The sequence below is a fragment of the Cyanistes caeruleus genome, chromosome 6 (genome assembly GCF_971803275.1).
Source record: "Cyanistes caeruleus chromosome 6, bCyaCae1.hap1.1, whole genome shotgun sequence".
In the NCBI taxonomy this organism is placed as follows: domain Eukaryota; kingdom Metazoa; phylum Chordata; class Aves; order Passeriformes; family Paridae; genus Cyanistes; species Cyanistes caeruleus.
In genome coordinates, this window is record NC_141706.1 from 22,142,803 (window position 1) to 22,159,555 (window position 16,753).

At 42.9% G+C, this 16,753-nt stretch overlaps 2 protein-coding genes across 9 annotated transcripts in view; both read right to left on the reverse strand.

The window, feature by feature from the left end:
- Positions 1 to 3,239: 3,239 nt before the first annotated feature.
- MRPL23 (mitochondrial ribosomal protein L23) lies at positions 3,240 to 15,689 on the reverse strand. 3 transcript variants are annotated; one of them, XM_086894300.1, is made up of 5 exons: positions 14,195 to 15,689; positions 13,941 to 14,063; positions 13,235 to 13,317; positions 11,361 to 11,434; positions 3,240 to 3,582 (listed from the first exon to the last, which is right to left on the reverse strand). In XM_086894300.1, exons 1-5 carry the CDS (start codon positions 14,218 to 14,220, stop codon positions 3,418 to 3,420), a joined length of 471 nt encoding a protein of 156 aa, XP_086750426.1. In that variant the 5' UTR covers positions 14,221 to 15,689; the 3' UTR covers positions 3,240 to 3,417. The 3 variants fall into 3 exon arrangements, with proteins under 3 accessions (XP_086750426.1, XP_086750428.1, XP_086750427.1); XM_086894302.1 differs by having other exon boundaries at positions 13,741 to 14,063; positions 14,195 to 14,258; XM_086894301.1 differs by lacking the exon at positions 13,941 to 14,063 and having other exon boundaries at positions 14,195 to 14,236.
- A 314-nt stretch (positions 15,690 to 16,003) lies between these two features.
- TNNT3 (troponin T3, fast skeletal type) overlaps positions 16,004 to 16,753 on the reverse strand; it is a 30,194-nt gene continuing 29,444 nt past the window's right edge. For all 6 annotated transcript variants that reach the window (XM_086894297.1, XM_023928999.2, XM_023928996.2 and 3 more), the window contains one exon: positions 16,004 to 16,396. In XM_086894297.1, the coding sequence (XP_086750423.1) occupies positions 16,348 to 16,396 (49 nt within the window). In that variant the 3' untranslated portion in view covers positions 16,004 to 16,347. The remainder of the gene's footprint in view (positions 16,397 to 16,753) is intronic.

Below are 16,753 nucleotides of genomic sequence, written 5' to 3' on the forward strand. Positions count from 1 at the left end.
CACCTACAACACAATTTCTCATTTCTAAGGTGTAATGTTAGGGGAGTCACTTAGTCACCTCCGCACTGTCTCTGTAATTTATCTTGGTTTGTTTCAAAAACACCAGAAGCAATTGCATGTTCCCTCTGAAGTGTCCTGGTATTGCTGGGATAGCACTCACTCAGCATAGCCAGATGCCTTTCTGCACCAGACCGGCCAGCCGCCGGCTGTTCCAGTGCTTTACTCTTTGGGGGGTTGCACACGTTCAGAGAGGAAAGAAACTGCGTTCAGCATCTCCCTTGCACGTCAGAGAAAGCAGTAGCTGCAGAGCTGTGCACGCCAAACACAGGATGTGGCTTCTCCTTCACCACAGTGAACATCATTCTCTTCAACCAAGTCATTACTCTGGTCCTTGGAGAAGTTGTTCATGTGTATATCCACATCCTTGGCCCACAGGTATGTCCGCTGACATAGCCAAGGACAGCTCAACACCTCTGACAGCAGGGCTAGATATGACTTCAAGGAGCTTCTGGCCATTTCCATCACCCAAAACAAATATCAGGATGTGCTGGAAGAAGCACAGGACATTGAACAAAACTCAGAAAAAACCCTGAGTCCCTGTCCTAGTTTCAGGACTTGTTTGCTGCACTTCTCTCTGGTACATCTGATACAATCTGTGCCTTTGAATTAAAGTATCATCTCTTATCTTTTAGCCCACCTGTACAGCTTGGGGGAAGGGATTTGTGAAGCACTGAAGCACCAGATCATTAATCACTAGCACTTCTTCAGAAACACTGTTCAACAAGGGACTGGGAAAGACTCGAGATTTTTTTAATCTCACTTCCATAGTAAAGGAGAGCATAAAAGCAAAATAATGTTATTCCCTTTTTTTTAATCTTCTTTTAATTTCACAGGAATACTGTTTTGGAGGTAGCTAGTAACATCAAGGAATGAGTCCCTGCCAAGTAACAGTGGCTTGGGACTAGGTGATCTTTTAGGTCCCTTCCAACTCAAACCCTTCTATAGGATTACATGATTGCTCTCCTATGTAGCTTGAGTATCTGCCAGAATTTGGTTACAGCAACTTCATACAGATATGGGCACATTTGCATCTCTGTTTCTTCCCTTTTGTGCCACTCTAGATAGAAACCTGCATTGAACATGAGCTAGAAATTAATTGCCCGTGGAGAAATCACAGAGTAGCAAAGCACAGTAGACCTGCACAGTGGCTTTTGATATTCACTAAGCCTAGAGCGCATTTGGGATGGCAAATAAATTTCACTGATCTTGGGTTCTCAATGCCAGTACAGAAGACAGCAACTCCAACAACTCCTGACCATTAACAGAGAAGGCAGAGGGTGATGGTTAAATCTATCTTTGCTGTTACACCTAATGCAGCCCCATGTATCCAGAACTAACACACTGTTTGCTTGCTCAAGGCTGACCAACCAGTAAGGAAGACATATGGCAACACTAGATGAGCCCTTTCTATCTTCACCTTGGTGAAAAAGATCAAGTTACACACATTGGAGATAACCACAAAGGACAGTAAAGAGAAAATAGCAAATTCCATAATATTATATTGAAGGAACATAGCCCAAGTTGCAATATAGGTCATCTCCATATTGTGAGTTTGAAAAACAGCTCCTTTAAATATGTATTAAAGAAAGGAGGGGGAAGGAGGAGGCTCTGTACAGCAGAGAGACCCTTGCACCCAGACAAATTCAGTCACCCTACTTTAAATCTGCAGGCCAGCTCCTGATTTAACCTGAAGTTTCACATGTCACTACAAAACTCTGGAAATGTTGCCTTTGCAGATATGCCAAACATATGAACTGTTTCCAGTGAAGTCAGTATTTTTCCACATCTACTATTGTAACTCTTCTGGCAGGCTGGGAGTAGCAAATCCTCCCTTATCTCCCTCTTCTCCAAGAGCATCTCTGTTTAAGTACCAGCTAACTTAGATCATACACGATCCCCCTTGGAAAGTGGACAAAGAGGGGGGTGTAAGCAACAAACCACAGAAGGAGGTGGACTGTCATGCACAAGGAAAGTAGCAGGGAGAAAGAGGTGACTAATGAACAGAAGGGGGTGCGTAAAATCCTGCTTGGATTGACTCTCTGGAGAACAGCTGTTTCCTTGTAAACATCTTGCTAGCTGTCCAAACAAGAAGTTCAGACAGAGAACAATAAAGGAGAGCACCCGGGTAGAAGCATTGAAGACATGGGCTCATTCACTACCCTGCCAATTGCTCCAAGTGGCAGAATTCAAGCCAGGGAAACATTAGCTATACATTTAACCCTGCATGTGCTGTGCAACAGCCTGCAGAAACACCCTTCTCCATCTGTGAATTCCTTCCTAGCCCTCCTTTCCCCCACTATTTCTGACACAACAGCAGAGCATATTACTTGACAAAGGACAAGAGGAAATATCCTCATCAGAGCGAGGAGAAACAGCCACAGAGCCAAGAAATGAAAACACTGAACGTGGCAGCCCAGCAGGCCTAGAAAAGTTCTACCACTGCCCTGGCATCAGTAACTTGGAAGTTGAGGGAGTTACACCAGAAAAAGTAAAAGGAGTCTTTTTATTAGTCCTCAGCACAAAACAGGCTACACTGGCAGAAGCATTTATATGCCAATACAACTGTGTCCACACAGGACACTTGCCAGCACTGCAAGGTAGCTGTGGGGAAGGGAAGAAATACCAACACAACTATGCCAGTAAACATTTCTAAGGCAGGCTGTTCACAGAGGACAGCTACCTGCACTGCATAACAGAGAGATGTGCACTACCTTTTCTGCTCCGTGATGTTTAACAGGATCAAACACATACATGCCCAGTCACAAACCTGTCCCATAAACCCTGTCCCCAAAATGCCACACAGCATTTTAGCATGTTACAAGAGTACAGTAAGATCATATGCATTTCTCCAGGAAAGGAGGGGTCACTGCAAGGAAGGCAATAGGACAGGAGGACACAGTAAGTGACAATAAGTGAACCCTACATCCTGAGCCTATAGTCCAATTCTCTATACTTTCGTGTCCAACTTTGGCTAACCTATCTTGACTTTTATACATTCTAGTCAATACAAACTGTACGTATCCTAGGAAATTAAATACCCTATTTCTACTCAAAACAATCCAGCATCACAAAAAAATAAGATAAGCACAATGACACTCTCATAGTCAGAAATGACAACAAGGAATTCCACATTTTAGAAATAGTCCACATGTTCACAGAAAAGACCTGGCGCAGTCAGATTTATTTCACCTTTTTATTTCCTCGGGCCCATTTTGCTGTAGTCATGCACAAACAGCCAGAAAAAACACAAGTTAGCAAAGGCTGCTCAAGAATAAACATTCGATCATTACGAGAAGAGTGCAAGTTGTGCTAATCAAAATCCCTCTGAGCCTAAAGGAAGGCAGCTGGCTTGTTGCATCAAAGTCCAAACCAATCAGGGACTCCACCTCGTCTGGGGTCACCTTCCTGCTTCTGCTTCTCTTTCTCCATATATTTATCCCTGAAGTCATCGAAAGAGCGAGTTTCTGCGTCTTGTTCTTTCTCTGGAAATAGGTTGGGAAACTGAAAGGTTTGTCCTTGGCCCTAAAGAGAAAACAAATCGTCAGAGAGACATTCCAGCCTTTCTGCAGTAGCTATGATCTTAGGGTGGAAGACCACCCTGAATTTTCAGCTAGTGCAGAATGGTATCTCGTGACATCCCAAAATCTCTTTCCACCCATGTCCCCAAGATACATGTACATCCCTTCTCCTCAAAAGCTAACTTTAAGCCTCTCCTCCTCTGTGTGCTACTGAAGATACTGACTTTTTTTCTTTTTTTTTTAACAGATGAATGATCAGGAGATGGACACCTCTTCAAAGACTTTGAATTAGTTCAGAAATGTTGTGAGTCATACAGTAAAAATAAGACGAGCAAAATAAGTGATTTTATTGAAGTAACACCACCAGGGAAATACACAGAGGAGCAGGCATTCATTATGTTAACACTCAGGATATGAGTAGTGGTTGTAGTTGTTTAGATCTCAGCTAAGGGTAAGAGAGAGCAGTGCTAGCAGCTGTTATTGTAGGGTGCAATGTGGGAATACAGAATAACAGATATCAGAGGTCTCTTATCAACAGACATAAAGACTATGGTGTAAAACAATTACAGTGGGAACAATCTGTCTAATATATCACTAATGAGATTAAAGTGATTACATCTGCATCAGTCATTCTGCCTAGCAGATAAGTCATTTTAGTGAAACATCATCATCAGATCTATGTCTCCCACTTGGAAAAGAAACATTTGCTTGGTCTCTGGTTTTTATCTAACAGCAGGAAAACATTCTTCTGTGGAAATATACTATTATTAATATTACCTACTTATTTTTAGTGGTGTTTGCTCTAAGCACAACTTCATTAAACTCAACAACATCAGCCCTTCCATTCTGTATGGGAATCTTGCATAATAAAACTTGCAACTGGTCACCCATAACCCTAAAATTATTCTCCAAAACACTTACAAACATTACCATACATTAACTTCTTTGGCAGCATTTTGCATACAGAAATCTCAAGAAAAGCATGTAACTGTTTCAGATGGAAACAGGTGGGTTTGGCTTTTTTTCAGATCAGCCAGTCCTTAAATTTATGCAGTAAATATAACTAAACAAGAGGCTCAGTTATGAAATAGTTCCACAAAGGATATGAAAGGAGCCTTCCCCAGCATACCTACTCTGTATTTTGGGATCAGAAATAAGACATAAATAAAACCAACAGAAGCATCACCACGTCCTTGACCCAGCTGAATGTCTACTATGCTTAATTTAATCATATACACTCAACCTGGCAAATGACAGGTGTGAAAAAAACTTAAACCTCATATGCTTTGGAGAGAAAAAAGCATGACTTATCCCAGATGAGATTATCCAGACTGGAATCTACAAAATACCAACTCTACCCAGCAATGCTCCCGTTGTTTTTGTAGCGCATACTTCTTGGGGGTTTCCTAAGAGTCTGACCATACTACAAAAACAACAGGGGAGCTGCTGTGTACATTGCTTTTTCCTTGATTCTAGCCTGGATAAGCTCAACTGGAACATATCAAGGTTTTCCTTTCCATTGGTGTACACTCTGGGGTTTCAGCTCTTTTGTACCTTTAAATTAGCACAGGTATCCTCATAATAGCTGTCCTTTGACAGCTATAGCACAGTCCCATTTCATGGCATAGAAACTGGCCTTACCAGGGTCCTTGAGCAAGCCCAAAGCTGCAGCCTACTGATCCCCTTCCTATAGCAGGATCAGCAACAAGCACCCTCGAGGCCAAGCACTGCTCAGGATTTTAGCACACTGAAGCATTTGGAAAGAAATCTGCTAACACAAAAAATTGCTGTGTTTTAACTGCGCTGTGGGCAGGTCACTCAGTCCTGCGGTACCTACAGAACAGACAGGGCCCATATTAAAGACCTGACTGCCCTGGAGAGGAAGCCATTTTAGTCAAACAAGTCAGAAAACAACTCAGGCTAACATGGTAGGCACACCACCTCCACTGAAAATCTGAGAACTATTTATATTGGTAACAGCGTAGTAAGGGACTGCTCTTGTTATGCAGCACTTTCGTTCTGGTATGCTTCCAGGACCAATGCATTTTCCTTATTGGAGAATGAAGGAAAGCTGTCCCTAAAGCATACTAACAACACGGTAATTCACTAAGCATTGCAAAACAGTTATTATTTTAAAAAGAGGGAAGAAAACAAAAAAGATACACAAAGAGGCTGTAGCAAAACCAGACAAACCTTTAAGCTGTTTATCAAAGTGCTCACAGTTCCCATTTCAAGGCTGGTGGAAGTCAAATATTGAGCTGAAAATGTCAATCTGTATCTTTAGTCTTTTAATAAATCAAAATCAGCACAGACAAGTTGGCTCTTTACAGCTCTTGTTTTGTGAGGAAATTCTGATTTTGGCTGGCAGCCAAACACGATTTGAAACAGCCAAGACATTACACCCTGAGAACTGAAGGTTGATAAATCTTAAGTAACAATACTCTGCAGTAATACTGCACTGTTAAGGCTCTGGAGTGATGAAAGCTGTATGAAAAATAGCTGTTGTGCATGCTCAGTAGCTAGTTTTCAGAAGAAGCCTGTATCTTGGGTATTTCAAAATTTCAAAAATACCAAAAGGCATCAACTTACATAAAGGATTGTGAGTCTGTCCAGGCTTATTTACACTCAGTGCATCTTCCACATAATGCCAGAGGCTACTGAGGTTCAAGCTCATATGCCACCTCCTTAAAAAAAAGCCTACCAAAGGAACAGAAGGATTGTCACTCCTTTACACAGTGATGCTTTTTCTTAAACTTTTTCTTTGCAGAAGTTTTTCCTTCTATACAGCAACCATCTGACAAACATATGATAAATGCATCCTCAGAATGAAATCCTTACTGGAATAAAGCAAACAATGTTTACCAAGTTCATCAGGGTTTATCTGGTTTACAAACTGCTAGAACAAGAAGTGCTGGCATATCCAACCGGAAAGGAAGATTCAGGCTTACTTGAAAACCTCGCATTTGTTCACAGTTTTACCTTTTTGCAAGATATTTATCCCTTTAATTGCTGAGTTATGGAAATTCTCATAAGCTGAAGTAACCTCTAAAAAGGCTAGAACTTGCTTCTGCTTTAGAACATCTGCCAGCATAATTACTTTAGTTGGAAGCACAGAGAAAGGGGGAGAAGATAGCACCACCTTTCTACTCAACACAGCTGTGCTAAAAGAAAGTCCTGTAAAAAAGACAGACACTGGAAAAAAAGTAATTTTTTCAAAAAGAAGTAACTGGATGGTACACTGACAGCAGAAGATCTTTTTCACCAATGTGAAGTGATCCCCTGATACTATGGAATTTGTCAGGGTAAGCTCCACCACCATGTCTTCACCTCACTCTCAAGCTAAGCCTTACAATACTAATAAAAAAATGAACAAAAAGCCCCAAACAAAGCAAGTCAGAGAGGTGGCATCGAACACCTAAAACAGTAAAAGCAACATGATGATTTTACACATTGTTGTTCTCAGTTTGGGGTCTTCCCAGAGGCCTTCCTTTTTCCCACTATGCACAAGTGAAATGTGTGGTCCAGTGTTCAGAAAACAGAAATGGGACCCATTAAACTTCTACTCCTGCACAACTCTAATCTTCAACTCAGCATTACCCAAAAGTAAAAGTGAATTGTATACAAGGCCTTATGAGGATTCTTTTGTTAAATGCTTTAACATCATTCATGATAAAAAGTGACCTAAGTATCAAACATTTATTTTCCCTTTAGATTTCAAGCCTTTGTCCAAAGAAAGGGTGAAAACACATGTTGTTCTTGGAGTCTGTTTAAGGAGTTATCACAGGAGTGGTACAAATTGCCTCCATTCATTTTAATGAGAGGTTAAGTGACCGTAATTATGCCTATGAAGTCAAGTGTTGGCCTTTCCACTGCTGAGCTTCACGTCAGAAAACTGCTGGAAGGATTATCCAGCACAAACTCACTTACACTTCTCTGACCTTTGAGACCCCTGAAAAGTTTAGAAATGGAGTATCAGCAGATATTACTGAGCAGCAATGATGCAGCAAACACTGATCATGTAAACAACCGTGAGATCCTCTGGTTATTTGGATAATTGAAGCACTTACTACTGTCCTTCAGAATTAACAGAAAAGTGATGTTTATCATATCATTAACTACAAAAATGTTGGACTCCCAAAAGCATGGGATTCAGTCCAGCAGTAGCAGCAAATGCAGCTAAGTTTAATAATCCAGTGCATTTGAACAATTCTACTACTGCAGTGGTAACATTTGATGCTAAAACATATGGCAAAACAGCACAGAAAGCAACTTCAAAAATCCACTCGGGAACAACACTGCATATGGATCATCCATGTTTCCTCTAATTCAAAATAAAACTGCTGTCACATCTAATGTGCAAATAGGTTAATTACTGTGAATATACAGGACACCCTAAATGGGGGTTGAGGAGAAAGCATTTGCAAAAATGTTCCCACCGGTGCCATCATTCAAGCAGCTAAATAGGTGTTAGTCCTAACACTGACAAGGTCAGACTCCTTTTTACAGCCATCTCCACTAGATTTCTCAAAACAAGTTTAATTAAAAATAGGTCTGGATTCCAGAGGCTTGTCTACAGTTGTGCTCCCACAGGTACTAACACCTGTTAAGCTAAACCAGTGAGAACACTGAAGGAGGAGAAGGAGGAGAGGTTGTTGTTTTTTTTTAATTTCCCTGATGTTAATGCAACTCCAAAGTTTCCCACTGGCTTTTCTTCTTTTTTTCTTTTCATTATAATAATTATAGCTGTATTGGAGTAAGGAGAAAAGCTGCTGTATTACGTTTATTTTATCTAGTTTGCAAAGATATAAAACTTGGGTTTAATTTAAAAAAATAGAACAGTGTAGAAAAGTAGCATTTGATACATAGGGCCATAAGTCTCTAACTTAAACCTTTCTCACCACATTCCAAAAGGGGAAAAAGGCAAGCAGGCTCTGGAATGGCAAGATATTGTTGATCCACAGCCTTCTATGATTTGAGGTATTTTTTTAGTGTGAAAATATTATGCTTGGACAGATCATGTATTTGTCCAGTTACTGCCTGAGAATAAAGTAAACAGCTCTGAGTCTCCAAGAAATAGTATTTGGAAAAGAAAGGACAACAATTCTTACATGTGAAACAGCTGGGGCACTAGTCTGACACCTAAGGGCATGTTGACTATGACTTCATACACCTTCCACCTTTGAGACACTTGCAGTAAGTCAATGGATGTGTGTGTTGCACTGGGACACATAAGGTGATGCTTTATGAAGCAGGGAAACATAACTGCTCATGAGAATAAACTCAATTTCATTCAGGTAAACTGCACCACAACTGCGAAGTCACACTGGGAAGAGCAATACTTCCACCTAGTGGGCAACAGAAAGATCAACCCAAGACCTTCCAAAAACACATCCGTATTTTTCCAGTCATAAGCAGTTTTAACTTGAAACTGGATTAATGAGAGAAAACACAGCTGGTAAAAATGGTGGGAAAGCCCGGCTACTCTGACTCACGGCAGATGCAAACTAATTCTCATGAAAATAAGGATTTTACAGTGGTTACCAAAGACTTTCCTAAATTAGGCAGATATTAACAATGAACTGCATGGGGCCTGTAATAGCCTGATCACACCATGAATGAGAACGAAGGCAAACCCTTTAGATTCAGAAATGACACTGGGTTTCTGGTTTCACCCACTGTTTCAAGCTGGTGTGAACACAGAGCTGGGAGCTCATTGTCTGAGACATCAGAGCTAGTGATGAAAAGCAACAAACAAAAGTAAAAAGAGAAAGGGGGAGGAATAAAGAAACCTAAATATTTATGGAATTAAGAGACCACAACAATAGGAAAAAAAATAGAGACCAGGAATGAGGTGAGGAAAAAACACAGAGACCAAGCTTCACTGGCGAGAGTTTAGCAAACAGTCAGGATTCCCTCCTTTGACATGAAAAACACCACCAAAGAAGTGGTCCCCTGACCCTGTTCATGGAAGAGATGGAAAACATGGCATTCCTTAAGAACTTAGTATGGTAACTGCAGTGTAAGGCAATAAGGGACTCTTGCTGTCCCATGTACCAAGAGACATGAGCCACAGTGCAACAGGGCCCCATGCACTGCCCAGAAGACAAAGTGGGAGGCTGAAGGAACAACCAGACTATTGCTGTGCACCTGCCTCCAATACCAAGCTAGTTTAGGTAAATCCCCACACCTGGGCTGACCAACCCTTAAGGTTATGGCAACTATTCTAGATTGAGAGGCTGAATGTGAAATAAATGCACAAAGGTACTATCTTAAGAATCTTGCTCCAACAGAGCAGCAGCATTCTGCTTCCCATGCCTTCCCCTGAGTATGCATGGGTTGCCGACTACCTCCTTTTCACCTCAGCAGACACAGAACACAAGACTGCATTACAGTGAAATAAAATTTGAGAACTGACTGCAGTTCACTAGAAACACTGCTTCAGTCTTGGGAAACAAGTTTCTAAAAGCAAGGAAGTCACTAGGCAGGAGGCTGTGGCAATGAAAAGTGCCTGCAACTACCTAATAAAAGGAACAACATTCAAAGAAAGCAACTTGTGAGATACAACATCATCAGTCCAATCGTTCACTTCTTAATTGTACAGTCCTGCTCTCCAGCAAACAAAAACCTAGCAGAAACAATCCAGGAGGGAGAATTTGCTCACCAAAGCAGACTCCTTGGAAAAGGAATGTGCGTTTTAGCCATTATACTGTAAAATCCTCAGAGAGATGATGTTGCCTTTTGTATCGGTAGAGTATATCAAAGTTACTCCTCATCTAAATACAGTTCTGTTACTTTTTAGTAATACTTCACTCTATACTATTCTTTTAATTAGGTAAGGGCTGTCTAGAAAATCACTCCATCCTCACTTTTCTTTCTTCTCCCCTTCCCAGAAGGGGAAAAAACTTCTAAGCACATTTAAACTTTGAAATATTAAAATTCAGATTTTCCATTGTTTGTGCCTCCTAAGTTTGACCCCAAATCCATATGAAGTCTTAGCCAGTCTTTAAGATCACAGAGTGCTCTCCCAATACTGAGTCCTTGTCTCAAGACAGAGTAACAGTGACGTTGCGTTGCCAACTGCAATTTTGAGCTTATGGTTTTACAACCATAAATACCATCCCTTTAATGTCATTTTGGAATGTGAAGGGGTTTTCTGTAACTGGTTGCATTTCTTTTTTGCATAAAGACAGGTAAGCCCAACAGAAGGTTAAACTATAATATGGTCCTGTTATGAAAGAAATTTACAAGAACATGAAGCTCCTTTTCCACTGGGCAACCAATGTATGTTTCAGAGCCCGGTTCAGCCACAAAGCATGCTTGTTTAGACGTGACTAAAGGCTCCCCAAGGAATAAGCCTTAGTCTTCTCTGAAATTCAAAGACCTTTAATAAGAAGTTCCCTATCCTCACAATATATTCTTTCACTTACTGGACATTTCAGCCATCAACCACACAAGTCGTGAACCTTCCAGCACACAGAGTACAGGGTCAGCATGAAACTCTCTGGCAAAGGAGGCCTATGACATCAGCCCACAACCTACAGACAGACCTCAAACCAACACGGGACTTTAAAAATAACCATTTGTTTGAATTTGATCTTTAGACCAAGTCATTTAAATCTCTTTACAGTCTGGAATGTGTTAAAGAAACTGTCACTATTAGAGGATTGGAAGAAATGTTCAGCCAACCAGGCCAACTCACTGGCCGTAACTTTCAGCTTGGCTAAGAGTTAGGCTGGTTAACAGTGCCTCCCTCTTTCCTCACAAGCATCCATGTTAACTCACCAGCTGTACATAGGCAACCTTGTAATCTGGCTTCTTCACCCTCTGATTCCTGTGATTCCTCTTGTTGTTCGCACCTGCAGAAATGAAGAGAATCCTGCCTTTTACTTCCCAGGATTTCTGAGTTCTCCAAAGCAAGACCAAGCTGAAGGAGGGACTTGGCTATCTCTGATTTAAGAGGAATACTCTTCCTTCACTCCCAGCACAGCACCACAATTATTAAAGTGTCCTGAAACTGGTGGACACTCCTCTCCTCATTTACAAGCAGGGAACCAAGGCATCACCAGCCTGCTGCCACTGTGCCTTCACACACAAAGTCTGCAAAGAAGCAAGAAGACTCCAAAATACGGGTCAGAGCAACATCCACAGCTTCAGGAAGTCAAGGAAAAAATGACCATTAAACAACCTTAAACTTGACAATTTTTACTATTCAGCTGATGAGCTGAATCTACTGTTTATATACCAGGGTATTATATTCCACATCCACACAAACTAATGCACCTCAACCTTCTCCAACCATGCTGGTCACAACTGAAGTGGGAAATACAATTTAACCCCTTCATATTAGGCAGACATTAAAGCTCTCGGATTATTAGGCATTCTAACCCTCTTTTATCCCTGACTATAAACCACCACCGAAAATTAGCAGTGAGGGACAAAGTGGTTGTAAGGACAAGCATGACTATTTTTCAGTGCTGTTTGGAAATATGTGTGCTTGGTATTTATGACTTAATTTAATTCTGGTTTTCAGATAAGCATACTATAGATGATACTTACGGGTTTTTTCTTCCTTTGTAAGAATTTTACAACTTTATTTTGAAGCTTTTTCTTTTATCCTCCATTTTGCACTACTACAGGTCTTTCTTCTTATTCCTTTTAAAATCATCCTTAATCTTAAACAGACAATTCCTTTCATAGAGTCACTACATGAAAAATTAAAAACCCAGCCATCAAAGATGTCCTAACCAAGAAGTCACTCTCTCTCCACTCCATAATTACACTACCTGGTAATCAAAAGTGTGAATTAACACGACAAAAAAAGAAAAATATTTGTGTACATCCTAACTGCAGTCAGAGAAGGTCTGGGGAAGGAAGCATTCACATGTAAAAGTGACATTATCTAAATCTATCTTATTTCTGTTAAAGATGAGTCCCTCCACCTCCATGTCAGAGTTCAGCATAAGTTAAACTAGGAACATCTTTTGTTTTTCTATTGGGTCAGGTTTTTTTGTTGGGTTTTTGGTGGGCATTTGGGTTGCTGTTTCTAGAGGTTGGACAGGAGAGAAATACCACAACTGGAAACAATCAAGTCTGTAGCAGAAATCTGGTAACAACAGGTGATAAAAATCTGAAAGTTTGTGAAGATATTTTTCTGACATTATCTACTGGTTTAACAGAGTATTTTTATTTGCTCTACAAACTTTGCCTTTTTTACGCCGTAACACCTCCTGTGTGTGCATGCAAACTCAGCTCATTTTTTAAATGAAGGCTACAGCTGAATTTAAGCTTAATTACTATTTGTATTAAAAAACACGAAGCAGTTCCTTCTGAAGGGAGATACCCCCTGGTCTTCAAGGACAAACAGTACCAACTACAAAAGCACAAGCTAGATAACTCTAAGGATGATTAGCCTTTTTTAATTCAGATTTTTCTTTTTAGAGTGAAACCTACATCATCATTTAATCACAGTATGCAAATATGAAGTGGTGCATGTTCATTTGAAGGGATGAATAATCAACAATGCTAACAGACATCACCAGCTAAGCACCTGGAACCAAAGTCTGCTGAAATCCAACAATCCTTTTGAAAGGTAAAAGTCTGCTCTGGCTGCACAGAGATGCTTTATTCATGCTTTTGCATTACTCAGCTGCACTTACCATACTGTATCCTGGTCCTCACAGCAGCTACTGGGACATTGTATATTCTTTCAAGGTAATTCCTGATATCCAATTTTGTCATTCTAGGCATTGAAAAAACATTTTGGGAAAAGAAAGAAAAAAAAAAGTGTAGATATTTAAACAAAATAAATTAGAGACTGGTTGATACTGCAGAATAAATATGTCTTCTTCTTGTTTTAACCAAGACAGATTTACGACATGAAAGTGTAAACTCAACCTAGACCACACACTGCTACAGCGATTTATAATCCATAAACTGTAACAACGTCAAATATTTTATCCTCTGTAGCCTCATCATTCAAAATGCCAGGTATATTCTGTGTTCAGCAGGCTTTCTCACTGCCCAACCTGAGACACCTTTCTTTATTCTGAGTAGGGGCTGCTGATCTTACCACAACCTGACACAGTGTTATGGGCTCTAATGTGTGCCAGCAAACTGGTCAGGCTGAAAGAATCCTGACAAAAAAGGACACCACCTTGCTTACTCTGGCTCAAATTCAATAAGCACGTCCTTCTTCCCAAGCCCGTCCCTGGGAAGGCTGATCCTCACTGACACTCGGGGAGAGGAGGCACGCCAAGCTCGTCACTAAATCAGTGCCCTCGCCGCCCTCGGCAAGTTCCCGGCCGCGGCACTCGGGCCTGCCACCCCTGAGCCCACAGGCGCGGCGGCCGTGCCGGCACTCACTCCATGGAGACGCGGAACTGCACGGTGTCCTCGGGCTGGGGCACGCCGGGCCGCACCGCCAGCATGAAGAAGTTGGGGCGGAAGATCCGCAGCTGCGGGCCGCCCCTCTGGAACAGCGGGTACCTGCGGGGACACGCCGCCGCTCACTGACCGGCCGCCTCCTCACCCCACTGAGCCCCAGCGGCCCCCATCCCACTCATCCCACCCCACCCCACCGCCGCCCGCCCCGCTCCGCTCCGCTCCGCTCCGCTCACACGGCCCTCCTGGCGCCCGCCGCCATGGCCGAGCCCCGCGCGCTACCAGAGCGGCTCCGGCGGGGCGGCGGCGCCCCCTGCTGGCGCGGAGGAGCTCGGCGCGGCCTCAGCCGGCGCCGGGGCACAGGGCCAGGAGCGTGCTGGCCCGGCCCGGGGCTCCTCGGCGTAAGAAAGGCACGGAGCGACCTGACAGGGTCCAGCGGAAGGTCCGAAACACGAGGGCGGGTCTGGAGCGTCCCTCTTAAGAGGAGAGACTGCGGGAGCTGGGCCTGTTGAGTCTGGAGACTGGCACAGACTCAGAGGCAATCTCATTACAGCGTACAGGTACCTCAAGGGCGGGTGCCAAGAGGATGGTGCTAGACTCTTGTCAGTGCTGCCCAGCGACAGGACAAGGAGCCATGGCCGTACACTGAAACACAACAAGTTCCACCTCAACACGAGGAAGAACATCTTTACACTGAGAGTGGCAGAGCACTGGAACAGGCTGGCCAAGGGAGAATGTAGACTCTCACTCCCTGGAGATACTGAAACGCACCTGGACACATTCCTGTGTCACCTGCTCTGGGTGACACTGCCTTAGCAGGGGGGATGGACCGAACAAGCAGAGGTCCCTTCCAACACTAACAGTTCTGTGATTTTGTGAAAATCTCGCCTCTGTGGGATGCTGCAGTGCTGTTTGCCATTGCTGGGGTCCTGTCCCGACTCTCCTCCTGTCCTCCACGCCAGTGAGACCCCTGCACAACAGAAACAGGGCTGTAGCTTCAGCTCCAGAGGAGGCCACAGAGATGCTGGAAGGGCTGAGACACCTCCCTGGTGAGGATAGGCAGAGAGCTGGGGATGTGCAGCCAGGAAAAGGGAAGGCTCCGTGCAGACCTGACTGTGACCTTCCAGTATGTAAGGGGGCTTTTAAGAAAGACAGACTTTTTGCCGAGGTATGTGGTGACAGGACAAGGGACAACTGTTTTAAACTGAGAGAGGGCAGGGTTAGGTTGGATGTTGGTATGAAATTCTTTACTGGGAGGGTGGTGAGGCACTAGAACGGGTTGCTCAAAGAGGCAGTGAATGCCCCATCCCTGATACTGTTCAAGGCCAGGTTGGATGGGGCTCTGAGCAACCTGGTCTAGCGGAAGGTGCTCCTGCCCACGGCAGGGGAGTTAGAACTATATGATCTTTCAGGCCTCTTCACGTCTAAACCTCTCCACACAGGCGTCAGAAACAGAAGTTTGGAAACAAGGGAGAGACTTTGATATACTTCCCGCCACCAGGGCAGTTCAAGGGTTGGCAAAGCCAAAAGGCCCTACAGAACAGCTTGCACCTTGAATTTAGTAAGCCTCTCGTGTTTTGACATCTACATTGAATTAACCAAGTAACTCACACTTCAGTATTGGACTTTAATATTTCATGCAGGCTAACAGGCTCACTAAATATTTTAATGTAATATTTGAATGAATCATTCTCTATTGCACTTGTCTACATTTAATAAAAGCATTGTGCTGAAAACTACCACTTCTGGAGATTTGTTCCTTTATTCCTGATTCTTTGATTCACTTCATCACTCAAACTTTGAAGTCAATTTGAACTACATTTGGCAGCCATATTATGAGCTCCCTGAGAACAGTCAGCTCTTGGTATGTGTCTGTATGACAGCTTGAAACAGGCCCCCGGTCCTGAGTCTTTGCTGATGATACTGAGCCTTTTCCCCCATGTAGAGACAGATCAAATGATATTAAGTAAGGGTTTGGACAAGTTCCCAAATTCCTGGAAAATGGGAAGGCATTAAATAAAATAAAATACACCATTCCAGAGGGCTGTCATTGGAGTAGGTACTGGTTGTGCTTTATTTACAAAATCCAGAGATTTGTACACAGCAATCTACAGGACAGCATAGGGCTGGTATCAGGAGGATAAGGGACATGCTCAGCAGGAATTGAAGATGCCAGCAAGGGGTCATCCCAGTTCCACAGGGAACCTGCTTCCCCTTGCCTGAGGAAGCCACCAGACCCCTCCAGGAAGAAAAGCAGCAGCAATAGCCAATCCAGGCTGATGCGATTTTTGTTATCATTGAGGCATGAGAACACAAGTGACCGGTGAAGGAGGAAAGAGGAGACCAGCAGGGGTTCAGCACACCACTAAAGGCCATCCTGCCTGGTTCTTTACTTCCAGCGCCCACCAACCTTGCCCTTGGCTCCTGCCTTCTTGCTGCTACAATGCAAAAGGAAAGAAAAACATGTCAGCATGATGGAAGCAGTGGGGCTCTGTGGCCACTCTGCATTTCTGACTCTTAGATTAGGTTTCAGCTGCTTTCACTTCTCACATGCTGGGCACACCTGCCATTTACCACATCCTAAGAAAAATATTGTTGATATTGTGGAAAAAGATTTCTCCTGAGGCTCTTGGTGTGAGAGGCAGGATGTGCATGCCTGAAAGAGATAGACCCTTCCAGACTCCTGGATTATCAGGGTAGCAATCTAGGTGGTCTCCAAATTAAGTGACAGGTCTGTGCAGCCACAGACTTGATATTTTCCGAATGTTTTCTGCATATTAATTGGCTATGTTCTG